The sequence below is a fragment of the Lissotriton vulgaris genome, chromosome 8, assembly GCF_964263255.1.
Source record: "Lissotriton vulgaris chromosome 8, aLisVul1.2, whole genome shotgun sequence".
Classification (NCBI taxonomy): Eukaryota; Metazoa; Chordata; class Amphibia; order Caudata; family Salamandridae; genus Lissotriton; species Lissotriton vulgaris.
The window spans coordinates 1,431,349,646-1,431,367,392 of record NC_141696.1 but is presented as its reverse complement, the minus strand read 5'-3'; the positions used below and the strand labels follow the sequence as shown (position 1 = coordinate 1,431,367,392).

At 48.5% G+C, this 17,747-nt stretch overlaps 1 protein-coding gene across 4 annotated transcripts in view; it reads left to right on the top strand.

The window, feature by feature from the left end:
• Positions 1 to 17,747, top strand: part of BCL9 (BCL9 transcription coactivator) — an 823,614-nt gene that overhangs the window by 796,223 nt on the left and 9,644 nt on the right. For all 4 annotated transcript variants that reach the window (XM_086935499.1, XM_086935500.1, XM_086935501.1 and 1 more), the window contains one exon: positions 2,498 to 2,755. In XM_086935499.1, coding sequence (XP_086791625.1) covers positions 2,498 to 2,755 — 258 coding nt within the window. The remainder of the gene's footprint in view (positions 1 to 2,497; positions 2,756 to 17,747) is intronic.

Genomic DNA, 17,747 nt, shown 5'->3' with positions numbered 1-17,747 from the left:
TGCCTCGAACGGATAATGTTACTTACCCAATAAGCATCTGTTCTTGGCATGTAGAGCTGAAGATTCACATGCGTCCACCCTCCTTCCCGCTCTCCTGTAGTTGTAGTTCTTAATTCGCATTCATACACATGGACATCTCTATTCTACACATACTAATTCCATTATCACCCTCTGCGGTAAAACAATCTAACAATGGAGTCGATACCCATGCACATTATCACTGAAAGGAAAAGTCCTCTACCTCGTGACTGGAAAGACTTCTTTGAACAAAAAAAACTTGCAAACATCCGGACCCAACACTACATTGCAGAAGTATGCAAAGCATGTGAATCTATAGCTCTACAGGCCAAGAACAAATGCTTTCTGGGTAAATAACATACTCCTTACCTTGGTGACCTAGATCATTACTTTGAGTAGAAAAGGCACTTCTAAGAATAGAAGTGTAAATGCACAGTTTTTAACTTGGTGCCGCGGAATGTTGTTGGCATTTGTTTACTTGATTTTAAAAGCAGTTTCTAGTGTTCATTGCTAGTGGCTCCTGCTATTTGTGGATGGCCTTGCTTGTTAGGAAAGCCATGTTGCTGGTTTTTGAGAGGCTGTAGAATGAATTTCCTGGATATTTCTATTGGTAAATGTCATGCACTTAAAGTGTAAAACCAATCTGAGTGGCCATTTTTAAATGCTGGCCTGACTGTAAAATCAAAGTTGGACATCTTTACTAACAGCTCAAAACTAATTTGTAACATTAACTTTAACATTAACAATTAACTTGATACATATGTTAATGGAACTCGTCCTATAACTGGGTTAGAAGGAAGCGAGAAACCATGGCTCGATGAAACAGCTGCTTTAAGGTATATATAGCGCATGATAATAGTTTAAATGACCAAGTTAGCATTGTTTCGTGTTTTCCACATTTGTAGAGCTTATTCTGCTGCTGGTATAACACCATGACACTTTCTTGAGCAGTGTTCCCGTTTCATACAGTTGTGTTTTCTGTAGATCAATTGACACTGGTTGCTTGTGTGAGAGAATTGGTGAAATGTCCTTTTACTTCCTTATGTGTTACTGTCATGATAAAAGTATATGGATCCAGATAAAGATCCTTGTAGTGTGCTATTTCGGTCTGTGTGCCAAGGGGTGTTGTGGTATTTCATTGAGCGTGACAGTCAGTTTGTGCATTCCCCAGCCTAAGCAAATTCTTCACTAAACCGGCATTGCTTGTCCAGTCTTGCAGTATGATGCAGTGATGGTGGGACATCTTTAAGTTAAGTTTATTTGACGGGGTCTAAGAAGTGGAAAATAATATGTACTTTAGAAACCATACACAGCTTCCTATGTCCTTTAGTGTAATAACAGATTGAGTACTAGATCTAGAATGAAAAATAGCCATTGTTCTGGATTATTATCAAAAAAACTGCAATTTGCTGGATTTGTGATTGAATTTCCTGACCAAGATTGTCTATAAAAGTGCAAGTCTCCTGACACTTTTTTAAAGCTTGTTGTACACCTGATGTCACAGGGTTGTCTGCTCTGCTAGTGTGACACAAATTGTGAATAAATCCTGATACGGATGTACGGTTATGGTGACCGCACATAGCCAACCTCAATGTTTTGGTGGCAAGTTATGCACATGATTTTGATGGGGAATTAATTGGGCCATTTTGGCTAGGGGCTGATATAATATTTTTATGTTTTACTGAGTGGGCTCTAGGAGTTCACCATGACTAATCCTGACAACTGATGTCATTGTATTTAATACATTTTATTTTTGTTGCTTCGCAGTAGTATGACATTCTGATTGTTGTGAGCTGTTGGGGATTAAATTGCCTTGTGAGAAAACCATACAGCACAACAATATAGTCTCTAAATTATTTGTAAGTCAATATCGGAGACCTAATTTAGTTAGGATGAAATATTTTTTTAGTTGATCCTAACTAAATTCAGTCTCCGGTATTGACTTACAAATGGTTTAGGGGCTGTACTGTTGTGTGTAGGGTTAAATATTTATACATAGTTGTAGAAGTAAATGGTCTGTTACCTTCCCTTTCTCTTGCAGAATGGGCTAGTAATGGTCGGCAAGGATTTATGGTTGTTTTAATTAGGCGTTACTATATTGCTTTTAGATCATGTCATACAATTACCATGGGGTAGTTGAATATATATTTGTGTAGCTGAGGAGGACCATGAATCTTTTAACCTTCAGGATGGAGTTCAGTCGATTTTGGCATATATGAGCCACAGGTCTAAGCTGTATGCTTGTGTAGACATTTGGGCTGGGAATGAGGCAGTAGACTCCTATTTAGATATTTGGTACACCAGTAATTTCATGTTGTAAATAGTTCTTTAACAGGTTTCATTGTAATAGATAATGTTGAAAGAACTTCTGGCCTATAATGCTGTTCCCCAGATGAACATTACAAACCTTTTAATTAACAATCCGGTCATCGTACGTTTTGGCTTTACTATTAATTTGAAATGTTCTTTCTATTTTTAGGTGGTCCAACTCCTTCAACTGTCTGTCAGTCTGCTTCCATGGGCCACCCAAACCTCCAGTCAAGTAGCACCTACACTATGCCTCCAGAACCCACGCTTTCCCAGAACCCTCTATCGATTATGATGTCTAGGATGTCAAAGTTTGCCATGCCCAGCTCCACACCTCTGTATCACGATGCTATCAAGACAGTAGCAAGCTCTGATGATGACTCGCCACCTGCCCGTTCACCTAATCTGCCGTCCTTGAATAATATGCCAGGTGAGTAACTGCCCATAAAGAAAGTCCCCACAAAGTGCTTTGTAGTAATGCTGTTGTCCTTGTCTGGTGCATATATGGGTGCCAGCTCTACATAATCCTGGAAAGGTGTATGATAAAGATTATTTCTAGTACCAATTAGAGGAAAGAGCACAACAGACCAGGGTAGAAGTGGAATATTAGGAAAGTTAATGCTAACACTTCCAAATGGTGATTCTTCGGGACTTGATCCTACTGCTTAAAAAAGACAACTTAGTCAGCCCTAGCCTTATGAGGACACTTACTCAGATTCTTTATAGGTGGAAGGCATTACCAGTTCAAAGTGCTCGCATTCGTAGTCACTATCGCATCCCGTGTGTTCACCAAATGTCTAGTAGTAGTAACAGCACATTTGTGCCAATAGAATATTCATGTCTTCCCATATCTGAGCGACTGGCTCGTCCAAGCCCTGGACACAGCTCATGTGTCAACAACACACACAGACTACTCCCTCTTCTCCATTAACTAGAATTTACTATCAACATACAGAAATCCCACCTTCAACCTTTACAGATTCAGCCATATTTAAGGGTCATGCTCAACAAACAGGCGGGTTTGTCATGCCCAGTTGTGGCCAGTATTCAAAATATCCAAACGCTACCACAGACGTTTCACCCCAATAAACACTTATCAGTCAAAAAAGGTATGCGACTCTTAGGCATGATGGCATTTTGCATCGCAATAGTACCGCATGCTTGACTCTGTATGAACCCGCTGCAAGAATATCTGGCATCCCAGTAATCTCAGTCACAGGGTCAGCTACAAGATCTAGTGTTGGTGGACAGCTGCACTGCACCCGTACCTTCTCCCTCAGAACCATGAAGAATTCAACTACTCAAATCCAAAGGATCTCAACCATGGGATTTGGCTCCTAAGGTCATAGAATTTGGTTACGTTAATCGCCTATCTACATGTATGACCGTTCTTAAAGAAGCTCGTATGCCCACAGCTAGAGCACGTTATGCAGCGACGTGGAAAGATTTGTTTTCTACTGTCGCTGTAAACAAAAAAACAAATCCACTTGATGCACCTGTGCAAAACATTGTTTGCTACCTTCTTCATTTTCAGACCTCTGGCCTCGCTTACACTTCAATACATCTACATTTAGCTGAAGTTGCTGCCTATCTACAAAACAGACAACAATTCTCTTTCTTCAGTGTACCAGTTAAGTCATTCGAGGAAGGTCGTAAGGTAATTCCCCCTAGAGTTGCACCTGCATGAAATCTCAATATTGTACTTGCCAGATGTATGGGTCTATCATTTGAATCGTTGCATAACTGTCTTCTGTCATTTTTGTCATGGAAGGTTTCTTTTTTGGTGGCCATTACCTCACTTAGGCGTGTTAGTGAGCTCCAGGCATTAACCTTGGAAGAACTTTTCTTACTGCTACACAGAGATAGGGTTGTCCTTGGAACATATCCAAAATTTCTTCCAAATTGGTTTTATCCTTCCAGCTCGGTCAGTTAAATTAGCCTTTTCTTTCCACAACCGGAATCATTTGCTGAAAGAGCTCTTCATATCATTAGAGCTCTAATGTATTATATTGATAGAACTAAAGCGTTACTTAAAACTAAACAACTGTTTTTAGCCCCTTCACATAAGATAACCAATAACTAAGACCGGCGTTTATAGATGGATATTTATCCTTACAGCTCAGTCACTTGAATTAGCCTTTTCTTTCCACAACCGGATTCATTTGCTGAAAGAGCTCTTCATATCAAAAGAGCTCTAATATATTATATTGATTGAACTAAAGCATTACTTAAAACCGAACAACTGTTTTTCGCCCCCTCACATAAGAAAACCAATAACTAAGACCGGCGTTTATAGATGGATAATTACATGCATTCAGACGTGTTATGTCAAATCTAAAAACTTGTTCTACACCACTTAGGGCATACACTACTTGTAAAGTAGGGGCTTCCATGGCTTTCTACTGCAATATCCCAATCATTTGCAACACAGCTACATGGTCTACACCACACACTTTCACCAAACATTCTGTGGATGTTTTAACACACCAACAAGCCAATGTAAGGTAGACAGTGCTATGTACCGTTGAGCGGAGGGCGTGGAGGTGAGAGAGTCACTTCCGTTTCCGCCAGCGAGTGACCGGTTAGCGGTCTAGTCGCGGTGAGACAGACGGGCTGAGGGTTTAAAAGGAGGATGTCATACCGGGAGCGCAGCGGACGTGCGCAGCGGGCGCGACGAAGGCGCGCCGAAGTGTCGCCAAAGTCGAGCCCGTCTGCGCCCGTCCGCAGCCGACAGCGGGCTAGGGCTAGTACCCCTGGTCGAAAGATCTATTGGACAAGGGAACAACTTCTTGGTTTCCGCCCCCACGCTGCCTCCTCTTGTATGCACGGGATGGTGAGCAGCGACAAGGTATGCCCTCATTGTAGCTTTCGTATGACTACTATGCCGCTGGATACCACGGAGCAGGCATTGTCCTGCGGTCTCCTGAACGTCAGGTCGCTACGTAAACATAGGCTCGATGTGTTCGAGCTGATTACGGAAAAAAAACTTGATCTACTGTTTCTAACTGAAACGTGGTTAGATCAGTTTTCCGACTCCGACATCATTGAAGCCACACCGGAGAATTACTCCTGGGTTAGGCAGGATAGGCCTGAGGGGGTGGGAGGGGGGATTGCGATTATTTTTAAGGACACTATGGGCTGCTGCTTAGAACGCACGCCGATCATGGAGAGTGAGGCGGGCCTCTTCTCGGTTAAAATTAATGGGGCCATGACGCTTAAGGGCTGTTTGGTATATCGGCCCCCGGGGGCCTGTACTAAGTTTAGGGAGAGCCTGTTAGAAAGCCTCATGGAGGCTACCCTGCGCAGGGATAAATTTCTCCTCTTAGGAGATCTTAACCTGCACCTCAACTGCCCTGAGGCCACAGAGGTTGAGGATTTTGGTCGGGACATGCTTGCCCTGCAACTGGACCTGAAACTTAAGTCGCCTACGCACCGACTGGGACACCTCCTGGACCCGGTCTATGCCAATTGGGAAGGTGTGGAAGTGTCAGGTGTTGAACCTTTTCCCTGGACCGACCACTTCCTGGTGGCATTTTCCATACAGAGTAGAAACTCCAACAAAACCAGCCGGGTACCCTCTAACTATCTTAGGAGGAAGTGGGCTAAATTCTCGGTGGCAGCTTTTAACCAAGCCTTAACAAGGGATGGTTTGCCAGGGGGCGAGGACATAGAAACAGCTGTCCTCAATCTGAATCAGCGCATTACGGCAGCGCTTGACCAGACCGCCCCACTCTGCCGCACTACTACTACAGGCGCGCGGAAAGATCGATCAGCTCCTTGGTTCAGCGCGGAGCTGAGACTGACAAAGGCAGACTGTAGGCGGGCAGAAAAAGTTTGGAGGGTGGCCTATGACAACCAGGCCAGGGATCTATTTCTGGAAAAAAGGCGCATTCACCACAGGCTGATAAAAAAGTCGAAGGCAGCCTACTTTGCTGAACAAATTCAGGGGGCGGAAAATTCTGCCAAGGAACTTTTTGGCATCTACAAATCCCTGACGTCGGTGAATGCATCTATAGAGCCGGAGAGCTGCTCTACGGAGTCATGTGACCGAATTGCAGACTACTTCTCCGCTAAAGTTGAGAAGATTTATTCAACCTTCCCTATCCGGCCTTTAGGGCTGGACCTAGAGGAAACAATGGGGCACATAGAGACGGCAGGGCATATCATACGCTATTGCACCCCTCCTCCTGAGGAACTATTAGCGGTGTGCCGCTCTGTAAAAACAGGATCCCCGTGGGACCCGGTGTCACCAAAACGCTTGGCAGACAGCCTGGTGGTCTTGGAGCCTTATATTAGGCATATCCTCGACGTGTCTTGAGTCAGGGAAGCTGCCGGTCGGATGGAAACAGGCGGTGGTGCTCCTGCTCAGGAAGAAACCTCACTTAGGCTTCGAGGTATTGGAAAATCTGAGGCCCATCTCCCTCCTGCCTTTTCTGTCAAAAGTGGCGGAAAAGGTGGTTAATATCCAAATTATGAAGCACGTAGAGGAAAGGGGTTTGCTCCATGCGACGCAGTTTGGTTTTAGGCCACGTCATTCCACCGAGTCCGCCCTCCTCATGGCGACGGAACATCTGAGAGAGGGCGTGGATGCAGGCCAAACTATGGCTCTGATTTTGTTGGACCTCAGCGCGGCGTTCGACACTGTAGCACATAACATCTTGCTACAGTGTCTGAACAGAGGTGGCATCTCTGGCACCGCGCTGAGATGGATCCAAGACTTCCTCAAGGAGAGAAGTTTTCAAGTCAGGCAGGGAGACTGCTATTCTAGGGGGGTGCCCCTGGGCCAAGGCGTGCCGCAGGGCTCGTCCTTGAGCCCTACCCTCTTCAATTTGTATGTCGCGCCTGTTGCATCGATCGTGGAGAGTCATGGCCTCCAACTAGTCTCCTATGCCGACGACACGCAGCTGGTGATCTCCCTGTCGCAGGCGCCCTGTCTTGCTGCCGATGGCTTCCGTTCGTGTATGCAAGATCTTGCCGAATGGATGGCCAATAATTGCTTGAAGCTGAACGGCAGCAAGACAGAGGTGCTGGTGGTAGGGAGAGCCCAGTCTGCCTGGTCGCCGGCATGGTGGCCCTCCTGCCTTGGCCCCACCCCCACTCCGTGCCTAGAGGCGCGCAATTTGGGGGTGTGGTTTGACGTAGGGCTTACTTTTGGCCCCCAGATTAATCGGGTGGTGGGAGTCTGTTTCGGGATCCTGAAGAAGCTGAGAAAGGTCCTGGACTTACTCCCGCTGGCAGCACGCCAAACCCTGGTTCATGCCCTGGTAACAGCTAGGGCAGACTACGGGAACCTGTTATACCTGGGGGCGCCAGAAAAAAGCATGGCCCGGCTGCAAGTGCTGCAGAATGCGGCAGCACGTTTGATACTCAGGCTGCCAAAAAGGGCGCCTTCCAAGGCGGCCCTCCAGCAGCTACACTGGCTCCCCGTAAGGAGAAGAGTGGAGTACAAAGCTCTCTGTACCTGTCATCGTATTTTGAATGGCAGGGCACCCGCCCCCCTGGCGAATTTGATCAAAGCGTACATACCAACACGGGCGCTGAGATCAACAGGGGGTGGCCTATTGAAGACCCCAAGAATTAAGAAGGCCCGCATGGGAGGCAGGTCTTTCAGACACTTGGTGGCAACTAACTGGAACAAACTGCCAACGGACCTGCGTTTGGAACCTGATGAGGCCAGATTCCGGGCAAAACTAAAAACCTATCTTTATAGCAAATAATGGCCCGTGCTGTTTCTGTGCTCCCTGTCATCTGCCTACTCCCACTTTTAGCGCGTGGACACGCCGGTGTGCGTAAGCGCAGCGCTCAATAAATGTCCCAATAATAATAATAATATGTACTCTTTCTAACAAAACCCACGGGCGCTACCACCTCTTTTGGAGAAGGACTGCTCTACAGTCTATGCAGAGTATGTGTATCTACATCCGCACATTCCTCGAAGATATTGATACCTACCTTGTAAGCATCTGTTTGTGGCATGTAGTGCTTTAGATTCACATGCGCCTACACCTGTGGCTGTTGCAGTTACTTTCCACTATTTTATTTGCATGGACGTCTCTTTACTGATACTTACATTCACTCCATTCTCACCCACCTGTGGGAAAACAATGGAGTTGATGCCCATGCACATTCTCACCAACAGGACATATCACTTTGTCTTGTGACTCGAACGGCTTCTTAGAAGAAAAAAAAGGTCCCACATCTGGACCCAACACTAAATGGCGGAAGTATGCAGAGCATGTGAATCTACAGTACTACATGCCACGAACAGATGCTTACAGAGTAACATTTTCCTTTAAGGGTGGACTTAGATGACATTGTCCTCATTCGCCTTTAACCTTAGTAAACAGACGTTCATACCCCTACTCAACGACCTGAGATGACATAGGCTCGTTTGATGGAATCTCTCGGTGCCTTCAGCCTGTAGGGGTATATTTCCAGACCGAAATGTTACTTCCCCTCAAAAAAGAGGATAGGTTTCACTCCAGCTTGATCTGTAAAGACCAGATAGACTCTTTTGATGACTCGGGGGAGACCCAGCAAAGTCCATAGAGTATACAAAAGGCATAATCATCGGACCCACCCTTCATTATGACATAAATAAAATACGAATAACAAAGCATGGATAAAGTTTGGTTATTTCTTAGGTTATTTCCATTGAAGCAGCAAGTCCCAATATGCAATCTTTTCTCTGCTACAAGCTCTAGCCAAGTCCATCTTAGATGTTTCATATAATGAGGTCAACAAATCCGAATGTTTAGGAGGGACAGGGTCCACCCAATGTTTACATATTTGTCTCCTTGCCAGTAAGATCGAATAGAATAAAAGAGATCTGGCTGGTCCTACAATGTAGCTGTTAAGGCCAATAATGATTTAAGTCAGGTCCATTTGAATTGGTACTCTCAGGATACTCTCCATCGTTGTCCGTATTTCTTCGCAAAATGCGCCAATGGGGGGGGCAGTCTTATACCTGTGTAAGTCAGAGGCTTCTACAAACCCACACTTTTTACAGTTGGCTTGAGACCCTTTTAGGTTTTTAGGGGTGATAGGTATGCTCTATGCACAGTGAATAGATGGTTCCTCTTCAACCATACAGGTTTAACTAAACTAAAAAGATTTTTAAACAAATCCTGCCATAGGAGATCGCACTGTGCATTTGGCATCTGTTCACTCCATAGCTCGTTAGCAAGCTTAAATTCCCCATCCACCGCCTCTTCTATAGCCCAGTACCAGTGTGTAACCTCCTTCTTCCCTACTGGCCTCTCAATGATGCTCTAGACTGTTTCTCCCACCAATAGATTTTTCCTTCTGATCTGGGACTGTGCCCAGCTTTGTAGCTGGATATACCTAAATCTTGAGACCGCTACCGACTCTCCTCTTTAGATCTTCCCATGAGATGAGTGTTTCATTGCTTACAAGGTCTCCCCATACTTTTAATCCAGCATTTTTTTGAGTGGCATCGCCAGCCTGTCCCGAAGCCATTCCGGCGAGCCCGGTGAGTCCCAAAGCGGCGCTAAATTTGAGAAGTAATTGAGACCTACCAAATTCTTTAACCTTGCCCATATTCTGGCAAATCCCTGAAGGACCTTAAGTTTGACTTTCTTAAAAAAAAATTGTGGTCACCAAATTTAAACATGGAGCCCTCCTGGTAGACCCGCCCCTTTTAACATAGCCAATAACATGTCGCCTCCCCCAGTGCTAGTAGGCATTTTTAATAGCATCCGAGAATGTGAAAGTTGAAACGGCCAAGCGTAGTACTGTAGATCAGGTAACGGGAGACCTCCTTTCTCTCTCCTACGCCTTAGTTTTTTCCAGGCTATTCTGATAGATCTATATGCCCAGATAAAGGAATGTATTTCTTGCTGGAATTTATCTATAGTGCATTTATCGAAGTGAAGGGGGATTGTATTAAAGAGGAAAGTGGTCTTTGGTACTATCATCATTTTAACCAAATTCACTATCCCCAAGATGGATAAAGAAAGGTGGGCCCATGACTTCATTAGTTTATTACATTCCCGAAGGACTCGTGCTAGGTTGGTTTCTGTTATTTTATCTAGGTCTTGGATGATTCTAAGCCCCAGGTGGAGCATGCTGTGGCTTATCTGATGTAAAGTACCTGTGATGTTCCAGGTCATAATCTCCGTTTTCCCAGCATTTACCTCATACCCTGAGACCTGCCCAAATTCCTCTGCCAGTCTAATGACTGCCAGGTGGGATGTATCTAAGTCTGTCGAGAGTATCAGGATGTCGTCTGCATACAGTGCCACCCTCCTCTACCAATCCCCGTGTCAGTAAGACTCGCTATCAGGGTCTTCTCTGAGCCTCTGCGCAAACTGCTCTATGTACATTTCAATGTACATATCTAACCGGGGGAGAGGGGGCATCCCTGTCGAGTCCCCCTGCTTATTCTAAATGCCTTAGTAAGACTACCATTAACCAAAAGCTTGGCCGATGGCACTTGATATAGCAGCTGAATGGTATGGCAGAACTATTTACCCTGTCAAAAGCCTTGGTGGCACCCTGGGTTAAAGCTGCAAGAGGAAGTGAATAGGTGAAAGCGATATCTATTGCACCGAACAGATCGTATGTGAGGTTTGCCAATTGTCTCCCTTTCATATGAACCCTTTTTGGTCGGGGTGAAGAATGGCCTTCGCCACCATCCACAGCCTAGTTGCTAAAATAGAAGTTAAGATTTGTAATCTGCGTTTAAAAGCGATATGGGCCAGTATGATCCGCAGCTGGAAGGATTTTTGCCCTGTTTTAAAATCAGGACTACTCTAGCATCATTCCATGATACAGGTGGGCTAATTCCTTCCAAAAATATTTTGTTAAATAGTTGGGTTATTGGAATTATGCCTCCCCTAGAGATCTATATAGTTCGACTGGTAGTCCGTTTGGACCAGCAGCTTTGCCCTTTTTACTGCCCACCATAGCCTTCCTCGCTTCCTCCTGCGTAATGGTCTGTTCCAGGTCTATCTGTTTCTCAGAGCTAATAGGTGTTAAAGTAGTTCTCTACAACCATGCTTTTGCTTTCGATTTATCTTCTATGAAGGTCTCTTTATATATATATATATATATATATATATATCTCTTGAATATATTCCAAGAAGGCCTCACGAATACTTTCGATCGAAGATGTGGAGTCTGCACCGCCCCATAACACCCCTCCCCCCCCCCCAGTTATTTCTTTTATATGGCTCTGGAGCTGGTCTGCTTTGATTTTCCACACAAGTAACTTTCCTGCTCCTTCTCCATACTCAAAGTGGGCGATCTTGCTTGCCTCCCATCTACGCATGAGCCTCCTTTGAAGAATGCCCTCCAGCTGTTTCTTCATTTATCCAGATCTTCCTTCTGGCCTACTCCTGCCTGGGTATTAATTTCTACCTCTAAAGCGTATGTCTCTTCTCTATTTTTTGCGCCTGTAACTCGACCTACTAGTTATAATACCCCTCAGAAAGGCTTTCAGTGTCCTATACTATAGTGAAATCAGCTGTACCCAAATTGGTCTCCAGGAAGATCAAAGGACCATGCTCTAGCCTGCTGTATCTGTATACAGTCAAGGGCCAATACAATACCAGAGTGGTCCGACAAGTGTGATGGCAGGTATTTTATATCTTTAACTCTGTCCCTGAGATTATAGCTGAGCAGAATATAGTCAGCTCGTGACTTATGTTTATATTTAAAATTCCTATAAGATACCCTCTATTGTTGACCTGACCTTTCCCTCCATATATCACTAAGGGACTTTGTCAAGAGGGACGCCCTGGATCTTGAAGAGGCTATCACTCTACTATTTGGGGATTTATCTAGTTTGGGATCAAGGACGATTTTAAAATCTCCTGCCCGTATCACTGGTTCTGGGAAAACCAAAAGGTGCGAAAAAATAGTTTTGAGACCAGAAGGGTCATCCTGGTTTGTGCCGTAGTAGCCAACCAGAGTGAAAAGAATACCCCTTAAAGTAATCTTCAATATCAGCCACCTTCCTCCCCTGGATCACCCTTATATTGTAAAATCTGGACTTTAGCTAGCTTTTTGAAGAGAATCAACACCTCTCTAATAGCGGTCTGGTAGGTACAGATAAAAGAGCCCACCCATTTCTGAGATCATAGTATTTCTTTTTTGTCTTTACCTCAAGAAGATGGGTCTCCTGGATGACAATGACCTGAGCTGGGGAATCTCTCAGATATTGTAGGATGTTTGCTCTACGTGACCTCGCGCGCAGGCCATTTACATTCCAGGAAAATATCTGAAGTATAGTCCTGTTATTTGAGGCTTAACACTCCAAGCCCTCCCTAGACCGAAGCAGAGGCAGCGCCTAGATTTTTGCATTCCGGCCAACTCCATCCCAGCTAAGGTTAACCGATCTAACCAGCCGAATGAGGTAATTGTATGTTTTATCCCCGTGTGCTCCCCTACCCACTACCCCCCTTTCCCCAATCCCTTGGAGAACCCTTCCCCCATTTGTCTGGACTAGATGTTGTCCAGATATAGCGCCCGTGATCTACCCCCCTCTACCCCTATCCTGAATGTTACCCTACAAAAATATCTCCTAATGAAAAACAAGTTATGTATCAAAAAACATAAAAAATAAAAATTGTGTTTCCTGCCCAACTTAAGAATCCCGAAGGACCTCCAAGATTTGCAATTTTTCTATCTTTATATATTTCCTCTTCACTGGCTTATTTATGGAGGATCTAAAACTTTTTACTCAGCCAAACAGACCTTCCTATGATATGATCCAAAAATTACATTATAAGCAATGTGAGGCACTAATCTGAAAGGTTAGTATTAGATTCCTTACCTTAGAATATCCCCAGGCGTTAGACTGCATCCGGAAACATTTGCGTAGCAGTTCCCTTGCGCGTCGGTAGGAGTAGTCTGCGGCTCCGTGTCCGTCGGGATGACGTCGCCGGAGTACTTAGGCGGCGCCCTCGAGCGCTGACGTAAGTTCGTCTTTTTACCGCGCCAGCAAGCGCAGATCCGGAAAAAGTTGTACCCTTAGTCAATTTTTTACTAACTTTTCCGTTCCTTTTTGATCATCTTTCGAAGTCTCTTCGACGCAGACGGTGCCGGTAGGGTTGCCCGGGTTCAAACCCTGCGTCGACTGCAGCCGACTGATGTCGGTTACCGACCCCCCATCGCCGGTGCCTGACCTGTCTGGGCCCGACCACGACGACCAGTCCTGCTCCGACTGCCGGGCCCCGCCGTTCAAAGCTAGACTGGAGCGGTCCTGCAAGCGACTCGAGGTCAGTCAGTCAGCCCCACGGCGCTCGAGGTCCCGGTCCGGGAGGAGGTCGGGGGACCGGTCGCGGGGTCGGAGTCATCATAGCTCCAGGAGTAGTCACCAGTCTTTGGGCTCGAAGTCCTCAGGTAAGAGGCACAAGAAGTCGAAGAGGCGTCATCACTCTTCTGACTCCCTCCGACGCTCGTGCGACGCGGCCGGGGGGTTCAGGCGACACCGCCCCGCTGCTCTGCCGGAGCCGCAGGCGTCTTGGCCTTCTCCATAGCCGCCGGTCCCTGGGCAGAATGCGACGCCGGAGGAGATAGACGCCTTCCTCATGGCCATGAGTTCGCTCACTCCTGCGTCCCGTTCCGAGGCGCCTTCGGGCCAAGCTGCCCCGACTGGGTCCCCAAGCGGGCCGGGTGCTAAGGCCCTGACGTCGCCGGGTGCTTCGGCCCCGGCGCCTTCGGCGACTTAGGTCCCGACGCCCCAGGGCCCCGCTGGATCCGGTTCCCGATCTGGGTCGTCGCCGGTCAACCTTACAACCTCGCTGGCGCCAGCCCCCAGGGTGTCGCCTCAGGCGCCGTCCCAGGACGCGTTGTCCCTGGTCCAACCCTGGATTTGGGTCCGGCGCCGCTCTCGATGCCGATGGGAGATTTCTATTTCTATGACCCGGCCCCATCCTTTGACCCAGAGTATCAGGAGATGGGTGGCGAGGGGGATTGGGAGGGGTCCGAGTACCCTCTAGCACGTAAGTGCCAGTCTTCTCAGGACTGGACAGGTGAGCTTGGGGAGGCCTGTGGTCTGAACACTTTGCCCGACACTGGTTTTGTCTCCCCTCCTACCATGGCCTAGAGTGTGGTGCTGACGCGGGCTGCCAAGGCCTTGGGCCTTGAGCTCCCCGTCGCGGCCGTGAGGACTAACCTCCTCACTGAGGTCCATAAACTGTAGGCGAGCTCGGCCGAGCCTCTGCTGCTTTGTAATGAGGCCTTGTCAGACGTTCTTGAGGGCACTTGGTCCAAGCCCGCTACAGGTCCGCCTGTAGATAGGAACGTGGCCAGGCGCCACCGCCCGGCTCCGGGCGACCCTTGCTTACTATCCACCCAACCCACCCCACCCCAGAGAGCCTGGTCATCCAGGCCTCTATCTCCCAGACCGCATTCCCGACGGCTCCCCCCGGGAATCCAAGAGGTGTGGGCTGGATACCACGGACTCACTGGGCAGAGTGATGGCAACGACTGTGGCGATTCGTCGTCACACGTTGTTGAGGTCCGACAACTTTTCGGCTGATGTCCAAAATACCCTTATGGACATGCCTTTTGATGGCCGTCGCCTCTTTGGCGACTAGGCAGACCATGCGCTTGAGCGCTTTAAGGACTCCAGGGCTAAGGCCAAGTCCATGGGCCCCTCTGCCCCGCGCCAGCAAACGGCTGCCTTTCGCTCCTTTGTGGCAAAGGAAGGGGTGCCCCCACACGTCCTGCCAGCCACGGGCCGCAGACTACCATCCAGCGCGGTGGCGTACGCGGAAACCCCCGTGGCGGCAGTCGGGGACAGCGGCGAGGCCAGTCCACACCTGCCCCTGCAGCCGCAAAACCCTCCTAGTCCGAGCTTTCAGTCCCATGTGATGCCAGTGGGGGGGGCAGGGTTCGCCATCACCACCTCCACTGGCGTACTGTCACATCGGACAGGTGGGTGCTGCAAATCGTCAGAAGGGGTTACTCCCTCCCCTTCGAGGCGACCCCTCCAACCATGCCACCGCAGTACCACCGCATGTCGGGGGATCACTTGAAACTTCTACCAGAGGAAGTTACAGCCCTCTTGGCCAAGGGGGCCATTGAGAGCCTTCCTGGGCCAGACGTAGGGTGTGGTTGTTACTACCACTACTTTCTGATACCCAAGAAGGGCAAAGGGGGCCTACGCCCTATCTTGGACCTGCGGAACGTCAACGGCTTCCTCTGGAAGGAGAAGTTCAAGATGCTGACACTGGCTCAGGTCTTAGCTGCCCTGGACCCGGGAGACTGGATGGTAGAGTTGGACTTGCAGGACGCTTATTTCCACATCCCTGTCCTTCAGGCCCACCGGCGTTACCTGCGGTTCCCGGTAGGTCACAAGCACTTTAACAGGCTCCTAGTGGCGCTACACGTCTCCCCCTTGGTTCAAAGTCTGTCTTACTTTCAAGTTGTCTGCAAGCGCTGGGACGCCCCGTCACTGGGGTAGCCATGCGCTTTATAAGCATTTTTAACATAACATAACAGGCTCCCCTTCGGCCTAACAAGCGCCCCACGGGTGTTCACGAAAGGGATGGCGGTGGTTGCAGCTCATCTGCGCAGGTTAGGGGTTTCAGTCTTCCCCTACCTCGACGACTGGTTGTTGAAGGCGGGCTCGCCCCAGACAGTCGTCTGCCACCTCCAGACTATGGCTGACCTGCACCTGCTGGGGTTCTCCATCAATGTGCCGAAGTCACACCTGTGTCCCTCTCAGAAGCTCCTTTTCATCTGAGCTGTTCTAGACTCTGCGCAGTTTCAGGTTTATCCTCCCGAACAGCGGGTTCGGGATATTTAGGCTCTGATTCTGATCTTTCAGCCGTTATCCCGAGTCTCGGTTAGGTTGACGCTGCGGCTTCTGGGGCTGATGGCCTCCTGCATCCTTCTATTGCATCACGCCAGGTGGCGGATGCGGGCTCTGCAGTGGGACCTGAAGTTTGTGGGCCCAGCATCAGGGCAACTTGTCCGACCATGTCTTGATCTCTGAGGGCACTGCACGACAGTTGCAGTGGTGGCTCACGGACCGCGATTAGGTCAGCGACAGATCCCTCTCCCTACCCCAACCGGAGCACATAGTTGTGACGGACGCGTCCCTCCAGGGCTGGGGAGGCCACATGGGAGAGGCGGAGATCAGAGGCCTCTGGTCTCCGGCGGAGTCCCGGCTCCACATCAACCTTCTGGAGCTGCGGGCGATCCGGCTTGCACTGAAGGCATTCCTCCCCTCTGTCCGCGGGAGTGTAGTGCAGGTGTTCACGGACAACACCACCGCCATGTGGTACTGCAACAAACGGGGCGGGGTGGGGTCGTGGACCCTATGCCAGGAGGCTCTGCGCCTCTGGCAGTGGCTGGAACATCAGGGCGTGACCTTGGTGGTTCAACACCTGGCAGGTTCCCTGAACGCCAGGGCGGACAAACTCAGCCGTCGGTGCATGATGGATCACGAATGGCGTCTGAACTCTGACGTGGCACAAGGCCTCTTTCAGCAGTGGGGAGAGCCTTGGTTAGATCTATTCGCCACAGAAGAGAACGCACAATGTCATCAGTTCTGCGCATTGGAATTTCCAAGGCGGCACTCGCTCGGAGACTCTTCGTCGCGAGTGGAACTGCGGTCTGTTGTACGCCTTTCCGCCTATACTACTTCTGCCCAGAGTGATGAAGAAGATCCAGCGCGACCGGGCCCAAGTTATCCTTGTGGCTCCGGACTGGGCACTAAGATACTGGTATCCCAAGCTACTCAACATGTTTGTCGATCCCCCGATTCATCTGCCTCTTCAGGAGGACCTTCTGTTGCAGCAGCAGGGGACGGTCCTCCATCCAAACCTGTCCAGTCTCCACCTCCATGCTTGGAGATTGAGCGGCTACAGTTGAGGCCATTTGACTTGCCTCCTGAAGTTTGTAATGTTATTCTGGCAGTCAGGCGTCCCTCCACAAAGACTGTATACGGCTGCAGGTGGAACAGATTTGTGGCATGGTGCACAGCAAAGGGTGTGGATCCACTCTCTGCCCCCCTTTCTGAGGTTCTCTTCCTTCTTTCTCTTGCCCAGCAGCGCTCTGCTCTGGGCACTTATAAGGGCTACCTTTCTGCCTTCTTAAGGCTACCTGATCAGCCTTATTTGTTCAAGTCCCCGATTGTAAATACGTTCTTGAAGGGCATCACTCATGTCCCCCCCCCCCTGTTCCTTTTGTGATGTCCCAGTGGGACTTGAACCTGTTTCTGACTTACCTGATGTGCACTCCTTTTGAGCCGCTTCAGAACTGTCCTCTCCGTCTTCTTACCCTTAAGACTGCTTTCCTGGTTGCCATCACCTCTGCCAGGAGAGTGAGTGAACTCCAGGCTCTTTCATCCAAGCCTCCTTTCTTTTCTGTCCATAGGGACGAGGTTGTGTTGCGGACAAGACCTTCTTTTCCTGCCCAAGGTAGTCACAGCCTTCCACATCGGG